We start from the raw sequence: 22,016 nt of genomic DNA on the forward strand, positions 1-22,016 counted from the left end.
GGGGGGGAGTGGGGGAGAAGCCCACAGGAATGGAGGTAGCCACGGACCAGCCGCGCTGGATGGCCCATCACGCCGTACTGAACGGGCAGCACCCGGAGACCCATCACCCGGGACTGGCTCATAACTATATGGAACCAGCGCAGCTCCTACCTCCGGACGAAGTGGATGTCTTCTTCAATCATCTGGACTCCCAAGGCAACCCGTACTATGCCAACTCGGCCCATGCCAGAGCCAGAGTTTCCTACAGCCAGGCGCACGGTAAATCCCCCCCTTGCTCCTTCCTCCCTCCACCCCCGGGCTCACAGCTCTTCTTGCTTTCTGTTTCTGCCTGGGGCTCCTGCTGATCTTCATGGAGATGAGACTGGGAGGTTTCTGGCAAAGGAGCAATAGTAGATGATGGCGATCGGGTTGGGTTTAATCCTAGAAAAAGGTTGGCGTGCCCTTTTTTTTTAAGGGGGGGAATAGGAAAGGGAAGCGGCGTCTTCGCGTTGGGAGAGGGGGAAGGGGCTTGTTAACTACTGATATACAGTACTGTACTTCGCAGGCACAAGACCGGGCCATTTCCCGGATATGAAATCTAATCCTATTTGAAATACTTTTGGATCAGCATGCATCGCGGGGTCGGGGAAAGATGAGATGACGCGCACCTTTTTCATGTGTGTGGAGAAAACTTTAAAAAGCATTGCAGTCACTGGGAGAAAAAAAATCCTCCCAAAACCACCACCACCAACAAAAACATCTCGTTCTGCTTAATAGAGCTCTGTTGGGAGGTGTGCGTGTTGCTTTTAAGACCAGGAAAGGCCCAACTCCTTGACATACACACACACACCCGCCCTCTCCTCGTGTACTTTTAACGGTGGGGCTTTGCTCCCATGCCCGAAATAGTTCAGCTGCTCGATTGCAGGAGGGAAGATCGCCTGCCTGGCGGTTGCCAAAATTCATTTGAGCTGAGCAAAAGAGTAGAGGAGCTGTGGGGTACCTTCCTATCTGGATCCCCCCCCCCCAAAAAAAAACCCTGTTCCAAAGCACGGGATCCAGCATGCAGGCACTTTACTCCTGAATCCCCACTGATTTCCAAAAGAAGCCCCCAAGTGTCCCTTTTCTTGCTGCTCACTGTTGATTCTGCAAGTTTTTATTTTATTTTGGGTAGGTTATATGGCAGTGCTCACGGCGGCCTCGTTTGCGCTCCTTTAACGAGCTTTTGACCCTCCTCTGGGAGTCAAAAGCGCGTTTCCCTTGAAATGGGAGTTGAATCATGGCTGCTTGGAGGGGCTGGTATACTAATGTGCATGGCGTAGATTCCGGGCGCGGGCAAGGCTGACTCCATTTTGTGGCTCGAGTAGGGGCAAGGCCAAAGGGCTTGAACACAAGCCTTGCACACAAGGCCCGGCCAAGGCGGAGCGGGGTGCGGGGGTCGGCAGCTGGGTGGCCGGGAGAGAAAAGCGCCCTTAGGCCTCCCCTGACCGCCTGACTGACTTGCCGCCCTTTCCCTGCCCGCAGCCCGCCTCACCGGGAGCCAAATGTGCCGGCCTCACTTGCTCCACAGCCCCGGCCTGCCCTGGCTGGACAGCAGCAAAGCGGCTCTGTCGGCGGCGCACCATCACAACCCGTGGACGGTGAACCCTTTCACCAAGGGGCCCTTGCACCCTTCGGCGGCCGGCGCGCCGCCCGGCGCCATCTCGGTGTACCCCGGCGGCGGCAGCTCGGCGTCGAGCGCGGCCTCCGCCTCGTCGCTCACGCCGGCCTCGCACTCGGGCTCGCACCTCTTCGGCTTCCCGCCCACGCCGCCCAAGGAAGTCTCCCCGGACCCCAACGCCGGCAGCAGCGCCGCCTCGCCCGCCTCGGCCTCGGCCGGCCGGCAAGACGACAAGGAGCCGCTCAAGTACCAGGTGTCCCTGGCCGACGGCATGAAGATGGAGAGCGCCAGCCCGCTGCGCAGCAGCCTCGCCGCCTCCATGGGCGCGCAGCCCTCCACGCACCACCCCATCCCCACCTACCCTTCCTACGTGCCCGCCGCCCACGACTACGGCGGCAGCCTCTTCCACCCGGGGAGCTTCCTCGGGGGGCCCGCCTCCAGCTTCACCCCCAAGCAGAGGAGCAAAGCCCGGTCCTGCTCAGGTAAGCCCCTTGTCCGCCCCACCCTCTTCTCACAGAATAATAATGATAATAATAAGAATAAATAATGCACCCCTTTAGGAAGGGAAAATGGGTCGGTGGGCTGCATGTGCATGGATGGGGGTGGAAGAGGAGGTAGCCGTATGAGTTTTTGCTTAACTTTATGTCTTGTGTATATTCTCAAAAGAGGATTTATTATTCTCCTGCCTTACTCCGAGATAAGAACTGGAAACTGCTAATCTGGCTGCTGCTAATTAACAACTAATAGCAATAACTATATATATATTTAAAATGCGGCCAAAGGATTCCGAGGTGACTTGAGGCATGTATCCTTTGTGACCTCCTCTCTGAAATTCAGTGCTCGGGATTGAGGCAATTCATGTCATCCACCAGATAAGAGTTCAGAGATTTTGGTATAGTGGATAGAACAAAAAAAATGAAAACAAGTGCTTAAAAATAAGGCTTTTGTGTATTTTGAGGGGTGGTTTTCTCAGTACAAATTGCAAAGACCAAACCACCCACATTGAACGAACTATTTAAATTTAAATAGTAGCATTTACCAAAAAAAAGTTGAATGGATGCTGGAAGTTCTGGGCCACTTACATTCACATCCAGTTTATTAATTCAGTTTAAATTTGCTGCTCCTTTGGTTTTGTAATTGCAATAATCAAGGCAGATTAGAATTGCTGTTGGTGTATTAACATATACCGAAAACTGGAACAATTGTTTTTTATTTTAAAACTCTTTAAGCACCTTGATCTTGTGCAAAAAGAGTGGCTAAATGGGTTAAGGTGTAGGTAAATAATCTGGATTAAGTGATTTCTGTGTTTCATAGGACATGTTTTAAAATGCCCTGCTTCGACCTGAATGGATTCCCCTTGCTCAGTTTTAGTGAGAAAGTGTAACCAAATTGAACTTACTCATACATTTTATGAGGATGGGGGAGCAGCTTGGAACAGCAGGGGCATCTCTAGCTTTCAAAAGTTTAGTTTGTTATTGCTAATTGGTTGTAGGCAAGCTGTCTCTCCCTTCAAGTTCCTGCCGCTGGTCTCTGCAGCATTCACCAGCAGCATTCGGTCACCGCTGGGCCCAAGGGATGCAGTAATCCGTTAAAAAACCCCCACAAAACTGGCAGATCTGAATTATGCAAATAAGGGTTTATATTGGAAAATCTCTTAACGCAGCAATATAAAGGCCTAGGCCAGCTGTATTCACTGGAAATGTCTGGCAAGATCCTGTATTCCCTTGCCTCTTTTCGCGGGATCTCCACTAAGTTGCTTTTGTTAACTTGTGATAAAAATTCATCTTTATTAAGCAGTACATTTTGCAAAGAACTAGCTGTTCAGGCTTGAAATTTACAAGGCCATTTCCAGAGGGCCTGATTTCCTTCAGATCATACAAGGAGCAAAAGTTCAAATATAGTTTACATACCAATGCTGGCTACTAAGGTACCTTGTAAATACTAATTTAAATAAATTCAATAAAACTGGGGGAGGGAAATAAGTGCCACTTATCATGTTAACTCCAGCTCATCCCTGTTTGTTAAAACAAGCAACTTAAAAAAAAAAATCCCATCTGTCATCACATATAAAATCTTTAAGCCAAAGAGTCTCTTAACCTCTCTTTCTTTAAAAGCGTACTGTTTAATGAATAATATTCTCATGGATACAAAAGCTAATAATTTATGTTCATATTGCTTCATTTATATTTTTTGCTTTCAAACCTTACTAGGCCATAGTAAATACGTATGAAGTTTAATGTGGCCAAAAATAAAAAATAAAACAGGATATATACGTCTATACACACATCTCTTTTCAAAGTGGCTAGTAATTCAGAAACATGATCTCTTTTATGAGCATTGCAACCCAAATATCACATGTTTTTACTGCTTCAGGATCTCCACTTCAAATTGCCCCCTTTCAAGAGCGAGAGAATTCACATTTTCCCCAGGACCCGAGATAGATTACTGTCTCCAGTACATAGAAACAGAATGCAATTTTTAAAATATCCCACACCACTGTTACTTTTCTAAAGTGCTCCAAACTAGATAAAACAGCCACCTTGGAAAATTAGGTCTCAGCCCCTCCTCCCCTCCTCTCTCAGCACAAGGCTTTTTATTAGATGTGAGTTTTCCTAAGTGTTGTAATGGAGACCCTGTCCTGTAGATGGAAGTGGGGAGAGTTCGTGACCATTTAATGTTTTTGTAGAAAAACCAAGACTCACGACAAGGCGACTCCTGCAGCTTCCTGCCCAAGGAGGGACAAAAGCGAGGAACTCAGCTTCACAGAGTTCCCTCATTTTTCACTCCAGCCTGTACTGTTTAAAAACCACCCACTCCATAGATTAAAGGAGACATAGATGCAGCAGAACTCAGCCTGCTCGAGTTACTGGCCAGAGTGTATTTCCTCTGCATTAAATACTATATGATTTGCATAAACTGTGCTAAAAGAATTTCCTCTATTAACTAGACTTTTTCACAGACAAATGAACTTTTAGTAAATGTCCTCCCCCCTCCTTTTTATTATTTTTTTTAGAGGAACAAGCATGCACATATCAGAATCTTTCAAGTTAGGTCAATCCTTAAACATATAGCCAGTGAATATTTATGTATGATATGAACAAGCCAGCAACAAAGAGCATACTCAATCAATCAGAACTTCCTTATGAAATTGTAAACCGCAGGCTCAAAAAGTTAAATGTATACTCATTCAAAGAATACATTTCAAGCTGTTTTCCCTCCCTTATATTGAAAACCCTTATTGAACTATTTCAGATCTTTGTCCACTTTCAAACTCTGCTTAATTCCAGAGACAGTAGTATTCACAGGAAAAACAATTTGGATCTGCTGATGGTGGGAGAGTTGCCATTCTGATTAGATAACTATGCTAACTCGGCAATGCAATCCATACAATTGTTGATGTTCCTACTTTGCTTTTCTTGGGAGCTTTTTTTGGGGGGGGGAGTGAGGGGAGGAAAGAACAGTCCCAAATATGCTGTGGCCATAGAGCTGCATTAGACGGGAGAAGCAAAGCAGGACATTTTCTCCCACATTGTGATTGATACCAGTGCAAGTTCTACTATAATTGCTTTCTGGTCGCTGTGTACGAAATTGATGCTTGAAATTTGTGCAACTCTCCTGGATTTAGACCTTTATTGCATGCACTGTAGATGTTGCCGTTCATGTCTCTCTCTTGTTTTCCTCCCCTCTGTTTTGAATAATGTGCTGTTTTGATTTCTGGAATCTGCCTAAAAGGACAATGCAAAAAGCTTTTGTGAATTTGTTTTTAAAGAAAGAAATCCGGTTTCTTCGTGTTTCCATTTAGAAGGCAGAGAGTGTGTCAACTGTGGAGCTACTGCCACCCCTCTCTGGAGAAGAGACGGTACTGGGCATTACCTGTGTAACGCCTGTGGGCTCTACCACAAAATGAACGGTCAAAACCGACCTCTCATTAAACCTAAACGGAGACTGGTAGGTGTCTATTTCTCTCTACCAGCTTTGAGGCTAAAATGATTTAATGGGACCACACACACACACACACACACACACACACACGTGTATGGTGACGAGAGGGCAACTTGACCCATCTCTGTGTGCTTCAGAGCCTGTATGGGATCTAGATATTGCACTGCACACGAGACCCATGTCACTCAGCGGTCACGGTGTCGCTTAGAGACATACTTTCTTTTTTGCAGGGGGTCCTGCCCGCAGAACTTTGCATGCCAAGTTACAGAACAATAGCAATTTTGTTTGTGGATATACATCACACATTTAGTATTTGAGCGGCTTCTCTCCCTCTCCCCTCCCCATCCATTGTTTTATTGTAGCTCTTAAAACGATCCTGTAAGGTAGGTTAGTGCTATTATTTCCATTGTGCAGGGGTAAGGACTGAGGCCGAAAAAGGGTGGGTTGCCTAAGGCTACAGAGTTGAGTTCGCTGCAGAGGTGAGATTCAAACTCTGAAGCTGCCAATTTGTGGCTCAAAGACACTAGCCAGTGTGAAACCACCAGCTCACCTTCTCCTGTTCTGTCTGTATTTTCTCTACAGCTCTGGCTGTTGAAAGGTGTGTAGCCAATTGTGCCTGCCTGTTTGTTCCTGTGGCTGCATTCTGTCCCTTTTATCCAGAAAGGACAGCTTTAATTCATTTGACCTCTTGGACAGTTCAGAAGTAGGCTGGAACTGAAAGTGTTAGTCATGTATGCCCTTCCAGCCCAAAAGTCCAAAAAGAGATCCAAAGCAGAAAGTGTAAAGGGGGAAAAAAAAGAGAGATTGGGAAATCAGATGCGTCAAAGTTGTTGCTATCTGCTCAGTAATTATTTTGATAAAGTAATTTTTGTACTCAGAGATTCCATGGTAAAACTAACATTAGCTCTCTCTTTCTCTTCTCTCTCTCTTTCTCTCTCTCTCTCTCTCTCTCTTTGGGCAATTCTCTAATTGCCTTTTTAAAAGAACTGATTATTTTTCCATGGAGTCACCTATACTGTGTATTTTCATTTGAGTGATTAAAAAAAATATATTCTAGGCTCCTGGTAGTAGTTTCCTATCCGGATATCTGTACTCTGAAGATAAGGAAACTTTGTGTATCTGTTTCCTGACTCTAAAAGCTTTAAAGAGTTTCTATAGACAAGCCATGCCAGTCAAGCTGTCTGTTTTGAAATTGCGAATATGCTCCACTCTACAAATGCTTGTAAAAAAAATATGCTAAGAATAATAAATATTTTTCTTTTTTGGAGCAATGTGGTTTGTGGGGTTGGGTGGAGGTCCTAAAACTCTCCCTCATCATTGGGGGGGTGTTTTTTGCCTCAGCAAGAACTAGGAGGAGACTGAAGGAGCGGCTCTAGTAATCTAAAGCTAGGATGGGCTACAGTGGGGGTTGGCTGTGAGTCAGAATTTCAACAGGGCGAGCTTCTTAATAGGCTTGCTTTCCTTCTGAAGTGAGTGACACGTCTAGAAAAATGTTAAGACAACAGTGTAACATTATCGTCTCTCGCAGGCTAAACTCCATGCCAGACTAAATGGGACAGGCCATAGAGTTAAGCGGCAGAGTCTAGTATCAATAAACTATCTCAAATATGCAAACATAGCTCTCTGCTTTCAAAAGTTTGGTGGGAGACTGCAAGTCCTTAACTCACTGCAAGTTTCTGGAGTTTGTGCTACTATATATTTTTTATTTGTTAGATCAAGGAGTGAGCCAGGACAATCCAAATTCTAAGAACTTCCCAATATTATAAACAATCGGTATTGAAAAATCACCACTGTTGTCCAGTAACAATGATATTAATTTTAAAATACTGCACCACCTTTTTTTTACCCACTGAGACCTCCAAAAAGCATTGCAAAATTTGGAAGTCTGGATAAAAGATGAAAATGTTTATAAACTGTGCCAGAAAGCTGTAGCTGTATAAGAGATAAGAAATAATCTTGATCCAGTGATAGGGATCTAAACATTGCTCGGCTGCAATGAAAGCATGATGGGGCAGGGAAGGCTAGCGTCAATCATTCAGCCTGAACATCTAGCTCTATTTAAGGGTGTTGTTGCTGTGTTTTTTTGGGAAGGGGGGTCTCTCAGTCCTCGCAGGCCAATAGCAGATTATGCTGTGATGGGCTTTTGAGTGAAGCCCTTCATAACACAAATGAGCCGATAGGCAGAGTAGGAACACAGGAAAGCGCAGGACTCAGTTTGAGAGCCTTTGCCACTATTCCCTCTCCCCATCTTATCATCCAGAAGTCCCTTACAGTGCTGGGGCCTCAGTGGGGGACGGGAACACCCAAGCTATGCCCCAGGCATCCCCTTTTCCCAGCTCTGGTCCTACTTGAACTGATCACAGCTGTAAGAAGCTTCTACTCACCAGCCTACTCTTAGAACCAGGGGCAGTTACCTGGCCTTCTTTTGCATTCCTAGTTCTTTGAATGGGACTCAGTAAACTTGGAATAAGTCGGGAGGGGGGCCTTAGCCCAGTGGCAGAGTATGTATGTGCTTTTCCTGCAGAAGCAATGGTAGTGATTCACTTTCTGGCAAGTAACAGGTTAGTTTATTACAGGATTTCCCAAACTTGGGGCTCCAGTTGTTTTTGGACTACAATTCCCATCATCCCTGGGCACTGGTCCTGGTTGCTAGGGATGATGGGAGTTGTAGTCGAACAACAGCTGGAGCCCCAAGTTTAGAAACCCTGGTTTAGTACATTATTTGGATTAGGTGGTATAGAATGTGGAAGACTTGCTTTGACCCTGGGGAGCTATTACCAGTCAGAATGGACACTACTGGGCTAACTGAAAAACAGCCTGATGTAACAGAAGGCAGTGTCTTATAAGGAGCTTCTGAAAACAACTTTGGTGAACAGAATAGGGTAATTGCAGTGGCACATTACATTTTCATGCCTTACACAAAAAACTCCAATGGCATGCATTCTCCGATTCCACTACCACGCTTTTTCACATAGTTCCCATTCATTTCAATTGTAGAATCTTGTCCCAATCTTGTAGAATAGAACTTCTTGGAGGATTATGTTCCAGGGAGCAGATGTGCTCTGCTGCACTTCAGGGCAACCAATTTCTACCACCTGAATTAGCCTCTTAATTTTGTCTCATGGTATGGTCAACTCCAGTTATAATGATTTTTTCAATAGTCCTTTTATAATATTGCTTTGTTTCTGAACGTGCTTTCCTTCCATTCATTTTGTAACTTTATGATTCAGATACATTTTTTTCTGCAGCTCCTAACACGTTCTTGGTGCCAAACGTAGCAATAGCAGCAGTTGTAAAAATAAATGTATGCTTCTCTCTCTTTCTCTTTCTCTTTCTCTCTCATTTCTCTACTTCTGAGAGCTGGCTATTAAAGACAAACATGCTTAGTTGTGAGACTCATGATGAAATTGTGAAAATTGGTAAACACAGTCATGAGCTTTTTAGTATACAGTGGTACCTTGGTATATGAACTTAATCCATTCCAGAAGTCCGTTCTTAAACCAAAACCTTTCTGAAACTGAGGTGTACTTTCCCTAATGAGGCCTCCCACCGCCAGTGCTCTTTCACTGTTTGGCTTCCATTTGTAGAAAGAGGTAAAGTTTGCTAACTGGAACACTACATCCAGTTTTGCAGAGTTCGTATACCGAATGGTTTGCAAACAGGGCTGTTCTTAAACCGAGGTACCACTGTACACTGAAAGGCTTGGGAGAATCGGTGACCGTTGTGCACAGTCAAGATGGTTGGATCGTTTGTCCTCATACATGAGACATTCCCAGCATTGCAGCTGAAATCAGATGGAATAAGAGCAGTGGTAGCACCCTATGTAGATAGGCACATTTTTTTTGGTCTAAACTGGATCCAGAGTAGAGGTCTGTCCTATATTCTGCCATAGTGGGGTGCATACTAGTGGGGTGCACATTTTGTGTCAGCTTCAGAAACTGGGTTTGTAGAAATTGGATCATTGTCACAGGTTGAGCCATAAGGCGCTGTCGTAGTTCACATTTCATTTGCTTGGATGGTGCAATAATGTTCATGGAGCTTTTGAGGATCAGCTCATCCATGCTTTTTACATATTTGTATATATTTCCCTGACACACTCATTAGGCTGCGCCAAACATAGTGTACTGAACATATTTCCTGGAGCGGAATACCTTTGAACCCTTTGTATGAAGGATTCTTTCCTAAAAGAGAGGGTGCATTTCCTCCCCCCACTCCTAAAATTTTCTCAAATGACCCCATTGTTTTCAGGGTTATGGGTCACTCAGCCAAGTGCCAATCTAGGGGGGAAAGAGTTTTTTCCCCTGAATGTAAATCTTACTTAGGTTGCTTTCATGTTGAGGAGCTCCCTCCTTCCCCACTCCTTGGGGGCCCAACCAACATTATAAAACAACAGTAAACACTAAACACAATCCATAGGAGCTTTTCAGTTCAGTCTGGTGGCTCTAGAGCTCATAGCTTCCAGTTTAGCAGGCTCTGTAGCAAGGCTGAAGTTTAGTATGTTTAATGCTTAGCAAGTCAGAAGGACTAGTTTAATTTTGCATATTCCAATGCAAATTCAGACATTTTCAGAAGTGTATAGATGTGGTCATATATATTGGGTGCCAGTGCAGTATTGCACATCTTCATGTTACTGCCATGTCTCAGGCAGATTAATCAGCCCAGTTGTTTAGGGTCCGAGTGTTAAGCAAAGCATTGAGTTTGAATTGACTAGCTGCCTAAATACACCAAACCATCAGGTTACAAATTAGAATCAAATGCATAGTTTTTGTCGTGGTTAGAACTAAATGCATTCCTGCTACACAGACAAGAGAACGGTACAAACTCATTTTATTCAAGTGACCTGGATGATCAGAAATGTAGATGACTGCTGAATATACCTCATACTTCATGAGGGATGGGTGCATTAGTTAAAAGAGTTTGAGGGAAACATTGGTGGTTCTATGCAATGTGTCATACAAAATGGCAATAAATATTATTTTAAAAGCAAGGAGTTTGAGATAATGAGAAGAGGGAATTTTTTTTACTGTTCCACAAAGTTTTATTTATATATGGGTAATGGGCTATAGCCAAATAAGTTCTTCTCAGAGTAGATAAAGTTAATGAACCAAAGTTAGTTATATATGTTAGCTTTAATGGGTCTACTGAGTAGAACTCGCATGGGAGGTTGGGTCAAATTAGACACCGTGAGTAAAGCATCTGGGCAATCAGTGCTTTTTTTCAGGGGGTGCTTAGTACTGGCATCTCTTTTTGTTGTTAAAAAGTGTGGCACTTACTGTAACAACTTCACGGTGAGTACTGGCACCTATTTTTCTAGAAAAAAGCACTGTGTGCAAGAATGTGTGGGCAAAGGCTTCACATGGAAAGGTGCAAACCTTCTCTCCCCCGCTCCCGACTTTCCCTTTCTGTGCTCTTCTGTTTTAAGACGCTTTCTTCCAGTTCTGGCTCAGGTGACGGAAGTGAAACAGCCTAGAAGAAAGTTGCTTAAAGTAGTGGAACACAGCAAGTTACGGGTTTGGGTGATGTTCAGTCCGTTCTCCTGCTGCTCTCTTGCTTTACAGTTGTATATCAGTTCCCAAGCGATCGAAACCCGGAAGTGAGTGTTCTGGTTTTCGAATGTTCTTTTAGAAGCCGAATGTCAGACGGGGCTTCCGCTGATTCTGATTGGCTGCAGGAGCTTCCTGAAGCCAATCAAAAGCCGTGCTTTGGTTTTTGAACGTTTTGGAAATCAAACCGACTTCCAGAACAGATTCTGTTTGACTTCTGAGATACGACTGTATATACATGGATAACATGACAATTCACATGCGGTTTTTCCACACTGTTCATACAGCCCAGAGCTCCAGGTGCATTTTTGATGCACATATTAAGCTCTTGCACAGTTGGAATTTTCCATTTAGTTCTCTGGCGCAGAAGAATGAGAGGCCAAGCAGGTGGGCAAGGAACTACTAGACTGGTGCACTAATGCACATACATCTCTCCCCCCCCCCCCAATTTTTGAGCTACGGGACCGAACACCTTCAGGCATAATAATATCCCAGGTTAGCTACCAAATACATTTGATAGAGTAATGTACCACCCATTAGCATTAGGTCCAGGTTTACATTTTCAAAATAGATCATTTAAATCCCAGAACCAATGGGGGTGGGGGTGGAACATAGAAAGGGTTTTCCCCCCTGCTGTGTGTGTGTCCTCATTTATTTCATTGAAAATCTTGCTTCTTAAAAATTAAATTATATTGCACGTGAACCATTGAAAGAACAGATTGTTCAACATATACTCTTCCCCCCTTTAATTAGTCAGCAGCTAGGAGAGCAGGAACTTGTTGTGCCAACTGCCAAACAACCACCACCACCTTATGGCGACGTAATGCGAATGGGGACCCAGTGTGCAATGCCTGTGGACTGTACTATAAATTGCACAATGTGAGTATTTGCCTGCCATGTGTCACCCTTTTGCTTGCTTAGCTGCGATTGATGCCTCGACTGCATGGCGTCCTCCAGCCCCTGTGTATTCACTGCAGGGAGTCCTTTTAATTTTTTATTTAAAGAGAAAAGCTTTTTAGGGTTCCCCTGGGAAGTCACGGCCATTCTTTGTTGGCATAGTGATGTGGAATTCAGTGACATTACAATGTATTAGCTTGGCTTCTAAAGCACACGGGTGATTTAAGCAAAATAGGGTTAAGAACTTTTGGTTATAACCCAAACACTGCATGGTTTTCTGCCTTTCCCAGAAATTCAGAGGACATTTCAAATGGATCCGTGTAAAGTTTAATTCAATCGGGGTATCTTTATATAAGTTTGGCACTGCATGAAAGAAATTGTAGAATGCTCTGATCGGTTCCAAATTTTATATATCTGAACATAGAAGTGCAAACTTTCTTCTTTTTAAAAATTGAAACACTCCAGCTTTAGAATCTGGTGCTGTGTGGGTGCCTCCCCCCTCCCTCTTTTTTTTTTTTTTTAAAGGAAATCTCTTTTCTTTCTTTTTTAAATTAGGAAATGAATGAAGGTTAAGGGCTAAGGCTAAGGAAAGGAGGGGTGGAAACTGCCAGTATTTGGTCCAACTTGCTTTTTCATGTCTGAAGTTTTCCAGTGTGGTTTCATTAAACAAATCAAATTTTATAAACAAAATCTGCGGGGAGGAAGGAGGAGATGTAGGCTTTTCGTTTTGTTTTTTGGCCTGAAAATGATTTCTGTCCGGAAAACTCTCAGGGGCTGTTTAAATATTTTTATTTTTGTACACAAGAAGGTCATTTTGCTTGCATGAGCCTGATTTTCTCATTTCTTGCAGGTGAACAGGCCTCTGACTATGAAGAAGGAAGGAATTCAGACCAGAAATAGGAAAATGTCTAACAAGTCGAAGAAGAGCAAGAAAGGCTCTGAATGCTTTGAGGAACTTTCCAAGTGCATGCAGGAGAAATCTTCTCCGTTCAGTGCTGCTGCCCTTGCCAGTCACATGACACCGATGGGGCATTTGCCACCTTTCAGCCACTCTGGACATATCCTGCCAACGCCTACCCCCATTCACCCATCCTCCAGCATCTCATTTGGACATCCACATCCATCCAGCATGGTCACAGCCATGGGATAGAATCTGAAGATCCTAACAGAGAACTTGAAAACACTGGGCTTTGCCCATAAGACGACAGCAAGGGGAAAAATCTGCCCAGAGGAGAGAATGTAGGGAAGGAAGAGGAACGAAAGGGGATCTCATTCCAGTGTGGTTCGACTCCTAGCGCTAGACTAAAACTTTGCAGTGATGGGTCTTCTGCAGAAATGCTTAATGGTGCCTGTTATGCACTTTGCCCCCTCAGGTAAATGGAGAAAGAGGAACTCACCTGTCTGAAATGATACCTTCTGGTCCCAGCAGAAAGAAAAGGTGGCTGAAGCAGTCGAAGAAGCTGGAGCCAGCTTTCCTTTCTCTTTGTTAATTACTGTGAATATTGTAAAGAGATTAGCAGCCTCCCAAGGCAAGAGGAAGCTCAGCGGTAGCCGCCCACGCTGGATTTCTATCACAGACTTTGTGTTCAGGGGAGGAAAAATGGACAACTTTATTAAAAAAAATAATCTACTTTTTAAGAAAAGAAATCAGATACAGGAAAAAAAAATCATTATTTATTTTGCTCTTGTGTTCCAGAAAGAGCTTCAAAACTCTTGCATGTTCTTGTGGATCTTATTTTATTTTTTTATTTTGTTTAAAGAAACGTCCACCCAGGAAAAGTTTTTTTAAAAAAAATCTTCTTCTTATTGCTTTAATGGCCACTCTTGATTCTCTTCATCGCTGTTAGACTTTTTTAAAAATCTACTAGGAAGGGGCTGTGTATGTGAAAGAGGGAGACATTTGGCACTGACCTAGGTTCCAACAGCCTCAAGGCGCAGATTATTTTGACATAATTTCTGTATTCATTTTTGTCAATGTGAAGGTCTTTTTTTTTTAAAGCGTTGCATCCTACAAGAAGACCAAGATACACTGGACAAATGCCTAAAAGGTTTTTCCATACTGAACAGTCCTGCATTGGCCGGAGGGCTAAAATGCACAAAATCAACATTTCTTCCCCATCATACCTCTCTGAGCATCTAGTTGGTTGTAGAAAGTGATAACAGGTGTACTTGCATTCCAGGCTGCCCTTCTCTCTTGCTCCTTCCCAACAGCAGGTCTGAACTGCATCTCCTCCAGTCATGGATTGTGTTGTTTTAGATAGAGCACACCAGTCCACTAAGTTCCATGATTTGCTCCATCCGCCTAGCTTGGGGGTTGCCAACTTTTTTGGGAACCCATGGGCACATTCAGAAAATGGGCACAACACACACACACACACACACACACACACCACAGCCAAGCATACATTGCAATCCATTCTATTGACCACAATAGAATGCTTCTTTTGTTGTCTGACATCAGCGGCAGGAGGGGACCCCCTGGGTGCCAAGGGAGACTTCTGTGGGCACATCTGTGCCTGCAGGCACTGTGTTGGCAATCTGCGATCTAACTCCACAACCTCTGTGCCCTATCCGCTCTCAACCTCCCGGTCGGTGCAGGGCTGCCGCACTGTTTCTATCACTCCTGTTATCTGTGCCTTCTTTCCCTGTCCCCCCCCCCCTGCACAAAGACATGCCATTCACACCAAAAAGCCCTACTAACTCCTGGCACTAGGAGCCCCCAGAACCTAAAAACGTCCCTCATCGAGGCACCACCTTTATGCATTGCTCTTGTTCAGTCTCCAGTCGCTCTGATGGTTTTTGTGTAGAGTTCTTGTTTCATATGAACCTAGGAAGCTGCCTTATACGAAGTCAGATGATTGGTCAGTCTAGCTCAGTATTACCTACAGAGACCGATGGCAACAACTCTGCCATCTTTCCCAGCCCCACCTTGAGGATGGGAGGGGGGGCTGCCCTGTTTGTGCTGCAGCACAGACAGTTTGGTATAGCGAGCCACCCTAACACTGATTCAGACCCTCCTTGTATCAGTACAGTCTGCTGAGATTGGAGGTATGGCAGGTGGTCTCCCAGGTCTCAGGCAAGAGTGTTTCTTTTCTGAGACAGTGATGCCGGACACTGAACCTTTGACACATAAAACCCTGCAGCTGTAGCCCTTGCTTTAGTGGTCTGTGCCCCTGGATCTAACACGCAACCCTTAATTCAGGGCAAGGGAAAGAAAACCTTATTGAGGATCTGCCATGATGCTTTTGTTTTGTCTGTTTGATTAGCAGACCTTGCCCAAGATACTAAGAAATGTTACGGTAGCTAATTCCCTACTAGATGTTTTAAATAATGTGTCCAGAGCTGGAGTTTGCCATCTGTAGGCATGCATGTCACACAGCACCTTTCCTAGCTGTGAAACTGGTGAAGGGTGGAAAATAGGTGACGGTCTATGAGGGAGAGTGGTGGAAGAGAGAGTCGTCCAGTAGTTCAGACATAGCAACAGCTACTGAGTGATGGGAAAGTGATCTGCTACTGGGGAGCATAGACGGGTATGCTGGCCGTTTCCTATAGCACATATATGTTTGTTTGTTTTTTGTAAGGAAAATCACAAATGTTGAGAAACAGAAAAGAAGTTATATCCCATTCTAAAACCATATTGTACGTAAACAACCGAAAAATAAAGCTCTTGCCAGTGTGAAGTGTATTCTCCTAATTGTTATGATCTGATGACTTTCATGATCACAAGGTCCAGTATAACATATGATGTACATATTTAGCTATATTTCTGATGAGAAAAAAGCCCCTGTGAGCAAAGGGGTTTGATAATGTAAACCGCATAAGCTTAATTCTGTGACGAGCTTTTTCTTGTTTGTTTTTTTAATGGTTTTTTTTAATCAAGCCAATTGTATCTTAACTGCAAAAGTCTGCTTAAAACAAAAAAAACAAAGGTGTACGTTGGTTTTGGTTTCTCTTTCCTGCCCCCCCCCCAATATATAATTCAGCTGTTTTATAAAGAACGAAGGACCAAGCATCCAAAGCGAAAAGTTGCTTTCCTCCCTTTTCTGGTTGGTGTGGGCATATATAGCTGCACTTTGTGAAGAAATAGAAATAATCGCCAAAACAAGTGGAAGAGAAATTCTGTCTGGGAGAAATGGCATCTTCAATTGACAAACTGGGAAATTAAACTACCTTTTATATTTAAGGGAGGCGGGGGGCTTTTAAAAAAATAATGGTACAGTTATACACGATTTGTAACTCAATTCAAATTCTTTAGGGGTGGGAGTGGCTGGGTGAGAGCATGAGAGGCTTCATGACATTGGGGGAGAATAGCCGCCCAGTGCTGCTGCTGCTGCTCCACAATCTTCCTTTGTCTCTGTGGGGTGAGTCCTCGACAAGCCCCGCTTTGGTGAATGGAGATTGTGCTGCAGGAGTGCTTGCTGGGCAGGGTCCACACAGTCGACAAAGTGCAATATATTGTCAGTCACTGCAGCGTATAAGAACCACAGTCAGGATTTAAATTATTTTGTACTTGTATCAGCATAAAGATTTGGCAGTATTTTCTGTTTTGTTTTTTAATTTTGGCTTAATTTTTGGTTTAGTGAACTAAGTTATTGTTAATTATGTACAACATGTTTATATATTGTCTGTAAAAAAAAGTGTATGCTTCCCTCATATTCCTTCAAGGTGAATACTGCTAAGAATAATAATAAAAAATACCCCCTTTTTGTGAAAGCAAGTTTTTGCTCTCTCTCTACTTTAGGTCTCTTTGACTTTTTCAGATCTGGGACCCACTTTGAACCCAAATGTGCATTTGGGGACCTGCTTCTTAATCTTTTACTGTATATTTGCATGCTGGTAGTGTCATTGTTGGGATCCACTTTGGATCAGGCTGTGACACTAGGGGGTCCTGACACACACCAGTTGAAGAGCACTGGTCTCCAGATGATGTTGCTTCATAGGTCAGTGTGGTGAAAGGATGATACCTAAGCTATGAGTTTCTGGAGTCGTCATGATGGGGCTTGGGTGTTTGCGACAGTATTGGAAGAGAAGCCATGGGAATTTTACTCCTGCAGCAAGCATTAGGCGCAAAAGCATATCTCCTGAGCACACAAGCTGCCCTGGAATTTCCCCACATAGACATAAGTTCCTTATGCTCTAAGCAGATGTTCCAAAGAATCTTTTGAATTTGGGGAGTGGCTTTTTGAATGCACAGACTGCTGCTGCAATTTGGACCGGGTGGGTCAGAAGACCCACTTCCCATTCAATGTTATCAGTGCTTTTTTTCTGATGGTATTCAAAGGTATGAAGACAGTGCAGCTTGATTTGGAAGAGGGAGGTGGTAGAGAGAATTGCCATAGCAGTTAACTTGAGAATTTAGATTTAAGGCCATTTTCATTTGTAATCCCAAAAAGTGCCCTTGAGCAGCTTCTCTATTTTTGTCAGAAGTGAAGGATGGAAATGCAAGACAGAAGATGAAGGGCAGTCAGTTTTAAATTTGATAACATTCCACCCAATGTAGGTTTCACAATACAGACCTAACAGTTTCAGTTTCCTGTGTGAAAACTCACTTTGTTTACACGCACACACTCCAGTTATTGGGCTCTGAGCAATAACCTGGGTCAGAATTCAACATGCAATGTCTGTAGCTCTACCAACAATGCCAGATTTTATATTGTAACACATTTTAATACAGATCTTTTCACTGTTAATAAGTTTTAGCAACTATTAAATGAGGGCAGAAATAAATCCCCGTTGCAGTAACATTCATCTGGCACAGTGTCTGTTATAGCTAGACCTGATTTGGTGGGTTTCATTACATTGGTTTCAGTAGCACTTAAAAGCATGCTTAACTTTCTCTGGATTGTGTGTGTAGGGTGATACGCAATGAAATCGAAGTGAGCCTGGGGCTTAGAATGCATACGTATAGTTTGGTTATAGGATGGAGCATCAATTCTCCCCTAACCTCCAGTTGCCCACATCACTGTTGCCTACTGGGATGATGAGGACAAAGCCAATTCAGCATTCCCACTGTTGCATTTGCACTGTGCTGCCCTCGCTGCTGCCATTTCCCTCTCCATCCCAGAATGCAGCAGTGATGCAGTTGAGCGGAGGTCTGGTTAGGACCCACAACACCACCATCTGCTACTGCTGTTGTGTTAGCAAAACATACTTCCCCTTGTGCTTCGGCTTGTGCAACAGGATGTCAGAACTGACTGGGTCACCCACCCAGACTGTGACCATTAGACCTTTCTGGGCAGGAAGGAGTAAAAAGGGCTTCTTTTTCCAGATAAGCCATACTTGAGCAACAAGGTATCTTTGGACACTATTCCGCTGCCGCCTTTGGTCTGTGCTCCTGCTTTGTCCTCTAGTCCTGCCGTGCTCCCTGGTCCTGTCTCCTAGCTTATTCCTTGAGCCTGATGCCTGGTTTGTCCTTCAGTCTTGCCATACCCAATGGTTCTCATCTTTGGCCTGTCTCCCCAGCTTTTGGCTCACTTCAGACTGTTGCCCACAGCGTAGCTCTAACACTCTGGAACATGTTAAGTAATAGCTGGGTGCCTCTGCAGAATATCTTTTCCTCACCACTGAATAACCACAAGGAGTTACCACATCTAGAAATAGGAATAAGGCAGATCCCCATCTCGAAGGGAATCTCTTCTGGTCCAGCTTGATCCACAAGACACAAAATGTCCCACAGCTCCACTAGAGGCATTTGATTGTTACAACCACTACATAAAAGAAAACTATATTGTTTACATAGTTTTATTATCTGTAAAAAAATAATAATCAAGCTGAATATTATGTGTGTCTGCAGATACTGTTGTACAGCATCTGAAAAATCAACCAGAATAAGACTTGGGGCAATGTCTGTCCTTAATTGCAATGATAAAGCACAGAGGATATCTCAAATAGTATTATTTATTTAAAGCAGGTGCGGGGGACCTTCTTAAGACTGAGGGTCACCTTCCCTTCTGGGTGACCTTCCAAGGGCCACATGCCATTGGTGGGCAGAGCTGGGCCAAAAGTGGGCAAAGTAACAAAAGTGAATTTTATTTTGTGTACAGTAGTACACAAACTTTCTATTTTTATCCAGGCAAGCAAGAAGCATTATCGGAGTTCACGTACACATTCTGGGAAGGCAAAAGCAGTTGAGGGTGCAAATCAGGGCTGCTAAGGCTCTGGAGAAATAGTGGCCAGGGAAGACTCCTAAAAGCCAGCCAAGCAGGCCTGGAAGATCACATTTGGGTGCTGGGCCTAAGGTTCCCCATTCCTGATTTAAAGCCCGCATGCAGCTTTGTTTAAATGAACACGCTGCTTTTCTCAGTACAGTGGTACCTCGGGTTACATACGCTTCAGGTTACAGACTCCGCTAACCCAGAAATATTACCTCGGGTTAAGAACTTTGCTTCAGGATGAGAACAGAAATCATGCTCTGGTGGCGCGGTGGCAGCAGGAGGCCCCATTAGCTAAAGTGGTGCTTCAGGTTAAGAATAATTTCAGGTTAAGGACGGACCTCCAGAATGAATTAAGTACTTAACCTGAGGTACCACTGTACAAAGAAGAACAGCTGCCTTTTGTTTTATTGGTAACATAAGTAGCAGTGGATGGTGGGGTGGGGCAGTGGTACTCATCTGCCCCCTGTTCACCCATGCTGCTGCATCCTGGGACAGAAAGGGCTGAGCCAGTTGAGAGGACAGTATGGTGCAAATGCAGCAGCAGAACCAAACCGACTCTCCTGCCAGTGTGTTTGCACCATGCCAACCTCATTGCCACCTCACTCTTCCCTGTCTCTGTGCTCTGGTATGCAGCAGTGGTGTGGACAACCAGAAGTCAGGCGAGCACCACCCCCGCACTCCACCAAACACAACACTAAAACTAATAAAACATCATGCGCTTGACACAACTGACAAAATTAATAGTAACAATGCAGAGAGATGGACAACCAGTCAAGAGGTAATAAAAAGTCTGGAGGAAGAGGCGATACAGATTTCAATCAAGCATCTCAAGTTTGCAATAGAGCATGCCTGGTGGATTTCTTTAGAGAAGGCATTCCACAACACTCATCCACCACTGGACATGCTCTCCTCTTAGTAGGGGACAACTTCACTGCCAGCAGTGGTGAGTCTTGAAATACAGTAGTGACTCCTCATCACCCTACTCCAAAGGATGGGGACTGACCCATATACGGGAAGGTGATCCCCAAGGGATTCTGAACCCAGGCCACTTAGGGTGTTCTAGGTGCCTAAATTCATTTGCAACTCATTTTCTCCACAAACGCTGAGAGAGTTTCTCGCTGGTGGTGAGTCCTGACATTACTTGTCTTTGGATTCTGTTGTTAGGATTAATGTTTTAAGCCATGCTTAATTGTCATGTCTCTAAGGCCACATCAAACACCTAGAAGATTAGGTTACAGGCAGCGTTTGATGTCAAAATACAGGGGAAAAATAGATTAAGAGCAAAAGAAAATAGTCTACCTTTTTAGATTTATTTATTTTTTGCCGAGCTTTTCGACTGGCACATAAAAAGAATGCTTTTTAAAAGGGTAGTTCCCTCCCCCCAAAAAACCCAAATCTCTTTCATCCCCCACCCCCCACCAGCAAAATGCCATGGTTTTACCTATTGTGGCTTGAAAGAGTTAATGCACTCCCTCTTGGGTAGTAAACACAGCATAATTAATGCAAACTTCTTAAGCTATCTGGGTGACCTGCAGATGGCCCTTGAGAATTTTGTCATTTACTCCCTTGCCAAATATGTACCACTTACAGCTTGAAAAGTAGACAAAAGACGGCAAGCCACAACAACAAAAATAGCTCTGTAACACAGTTACAGAATATACAAATCTAGGATGGGGAAATACATGATTCTGCTTCTCCTTCCCTCTTGTTTCTTAAATGATGAAGGGTGACAGATTTTGTTAGTCTTGCAATATATATATATATATATATATATATATATATATATATATATATATAAAAATTGGGGGGGGGGATCATTGTAGGATGGCCAATAGTCAGACCAACTTCCTGTGAACAGTGACCCTGACCTGGAGTGTTGGAAAGGAATGTAGACACTCAGTTCCTGGCCTTTCCTCAGTCTCAGAGTATTAAGGAGGGGGCCCATTAGAGCTGACCTTATGGAGTAGCTTTGGGGAGATGAAAAAAGAAAGTTAGCGCCTCTGTTGAGGCATTCAGACAAACAGCTAAAATGGTGAAGTGCAGTTTATGCATGTGAGTATATTTAGCAAAGGAAAAAAGGATAAACGAAAGTTAATCTTCACAGGTTTCCGGTAGGAATGCTGCCCACAAAAAAAGAGACCAGAATTCTGAAATGTGTTGGGCACAATAAAACATTTTGGCACTTTGAGAGCCTGTTCTCCCTGGATTTCCCCCTAGTCCAGTGCCTTCCACACTCACCCCCCTATTTCTTTGGGTTTGCCAAAATGTGCACAGTGGCAGTGATTTAAAAAGGGTGCCACCATCACACAAATCATGGCTGCCTGCAAGGTGAATTCTCATATGTTCTGTGCAAGGGGTCTGTTGCATTGGACTATATATATATATGAATGCATGCTGAATTCACATCACTGCAGGATTCTATACTTAGTAATTAAGCACTCCAGAAATCCTATTTATCAGTTGAAGTAGGTCCTGTATTGCCAGATTTCTTTAAATTTACCAGGGGTGGCCAACTCCCAAGAAACGTTAAAAACTGAGAGTTAAAAACTGTCAGTGATCTACCCCTTTTGGGGGCAAGTTGTTAAGCCTTTTTTTAGGGAGGAGGAAAGCCCCATTTTTTAGGAGGGCAGGGCAGAGCTTTTTTTAGGGAAGCCAAAGTTGTTGAGGTTCTTTGGGGTGAGCCAGTGATCTACCAGTGATCTACCACAGACGTCCAGTGATCTACTGATAGAACATGATCTATCTGTTGGACATGCCTGAAACATACTCTCGAACATGCAAGGAAATGAAAACATAAAATTTACAGAAGGGAAGAAGGGCTGGCTTCTAAATTCAAGGACGGTT

General features: G+C 43.8%; 2 protein-coding genes across 7 annotated transcripts in view; one reads left to right on the plus strand and one right to left on the minus strand.

Moving 5' to 3' along the window:
- The window catches only part of LOC309525329 (uncharacterized protein), a 76,095-nt gene extending 73,966 nt beyond the window's left edge, over positions 1-2,129 (minus strand). Inside the window, exon 1 of one of the 5 annotated variants that reach the window (XR_014216149.1) lies at positions 1,998-2,129. The gene's annotated coding sequence lies outside the window, so the exon portion shown is untranslated. Of the gene's footprint in view, positions 1-150; positions 270-1,510; positions 1,651-1,763; positions 1,812-1,886; positions 1,977-1,997 lie in introns of those variants that run through there. The other 4 variants (XR_014216150.1, XR_014216151.1, XR_014216152.1 and 1 more) reach the window with 4 other exon arrangements.
- Positions 30-16,731, plus strand: GATA2 (GATA binding protein 2; the record flags this gene model as incomplete). Of its 2 annotated transcripts, none has more annotated exons than XM_082210208.1 (5): positions 30-258; positions 1,501-2,118; positions 5,406-5,584; positions 11,875-12,000; positions 12,869-16,731. In XM_082210208.1, 5 exons carry the CDS (start codon positions 30-32, stop codon positions 13,166-13,168), a joined length of 1,452 nt encoding a protein of 483 aa, XP_082066334.1. In that variant the 3' UTR covers positions 13,169-16,731. The 2 variants fall into 2 exon arrangements, with proteins under 2 accessions (XP_082066334.1, XP_082066335.1); XM_082210209.1 differs by having other exon boundaries at positions 5,439-5,584.
- Positions 16,732-22,016: the final 5,285 nt, after the last annotated feature.

This window comes from Podarcis vaucheri, assembly GCF_965113315.1.
Source record: "Podarcis vaucheri genome assembly, chromosome: 2".
NCBI classification, from domain to species: Eukaryota; Metazoa; Chordata; class Lepidosauria; order Squamata; family Lacertidae; genus Podarcis; species Podarcis vaucheri.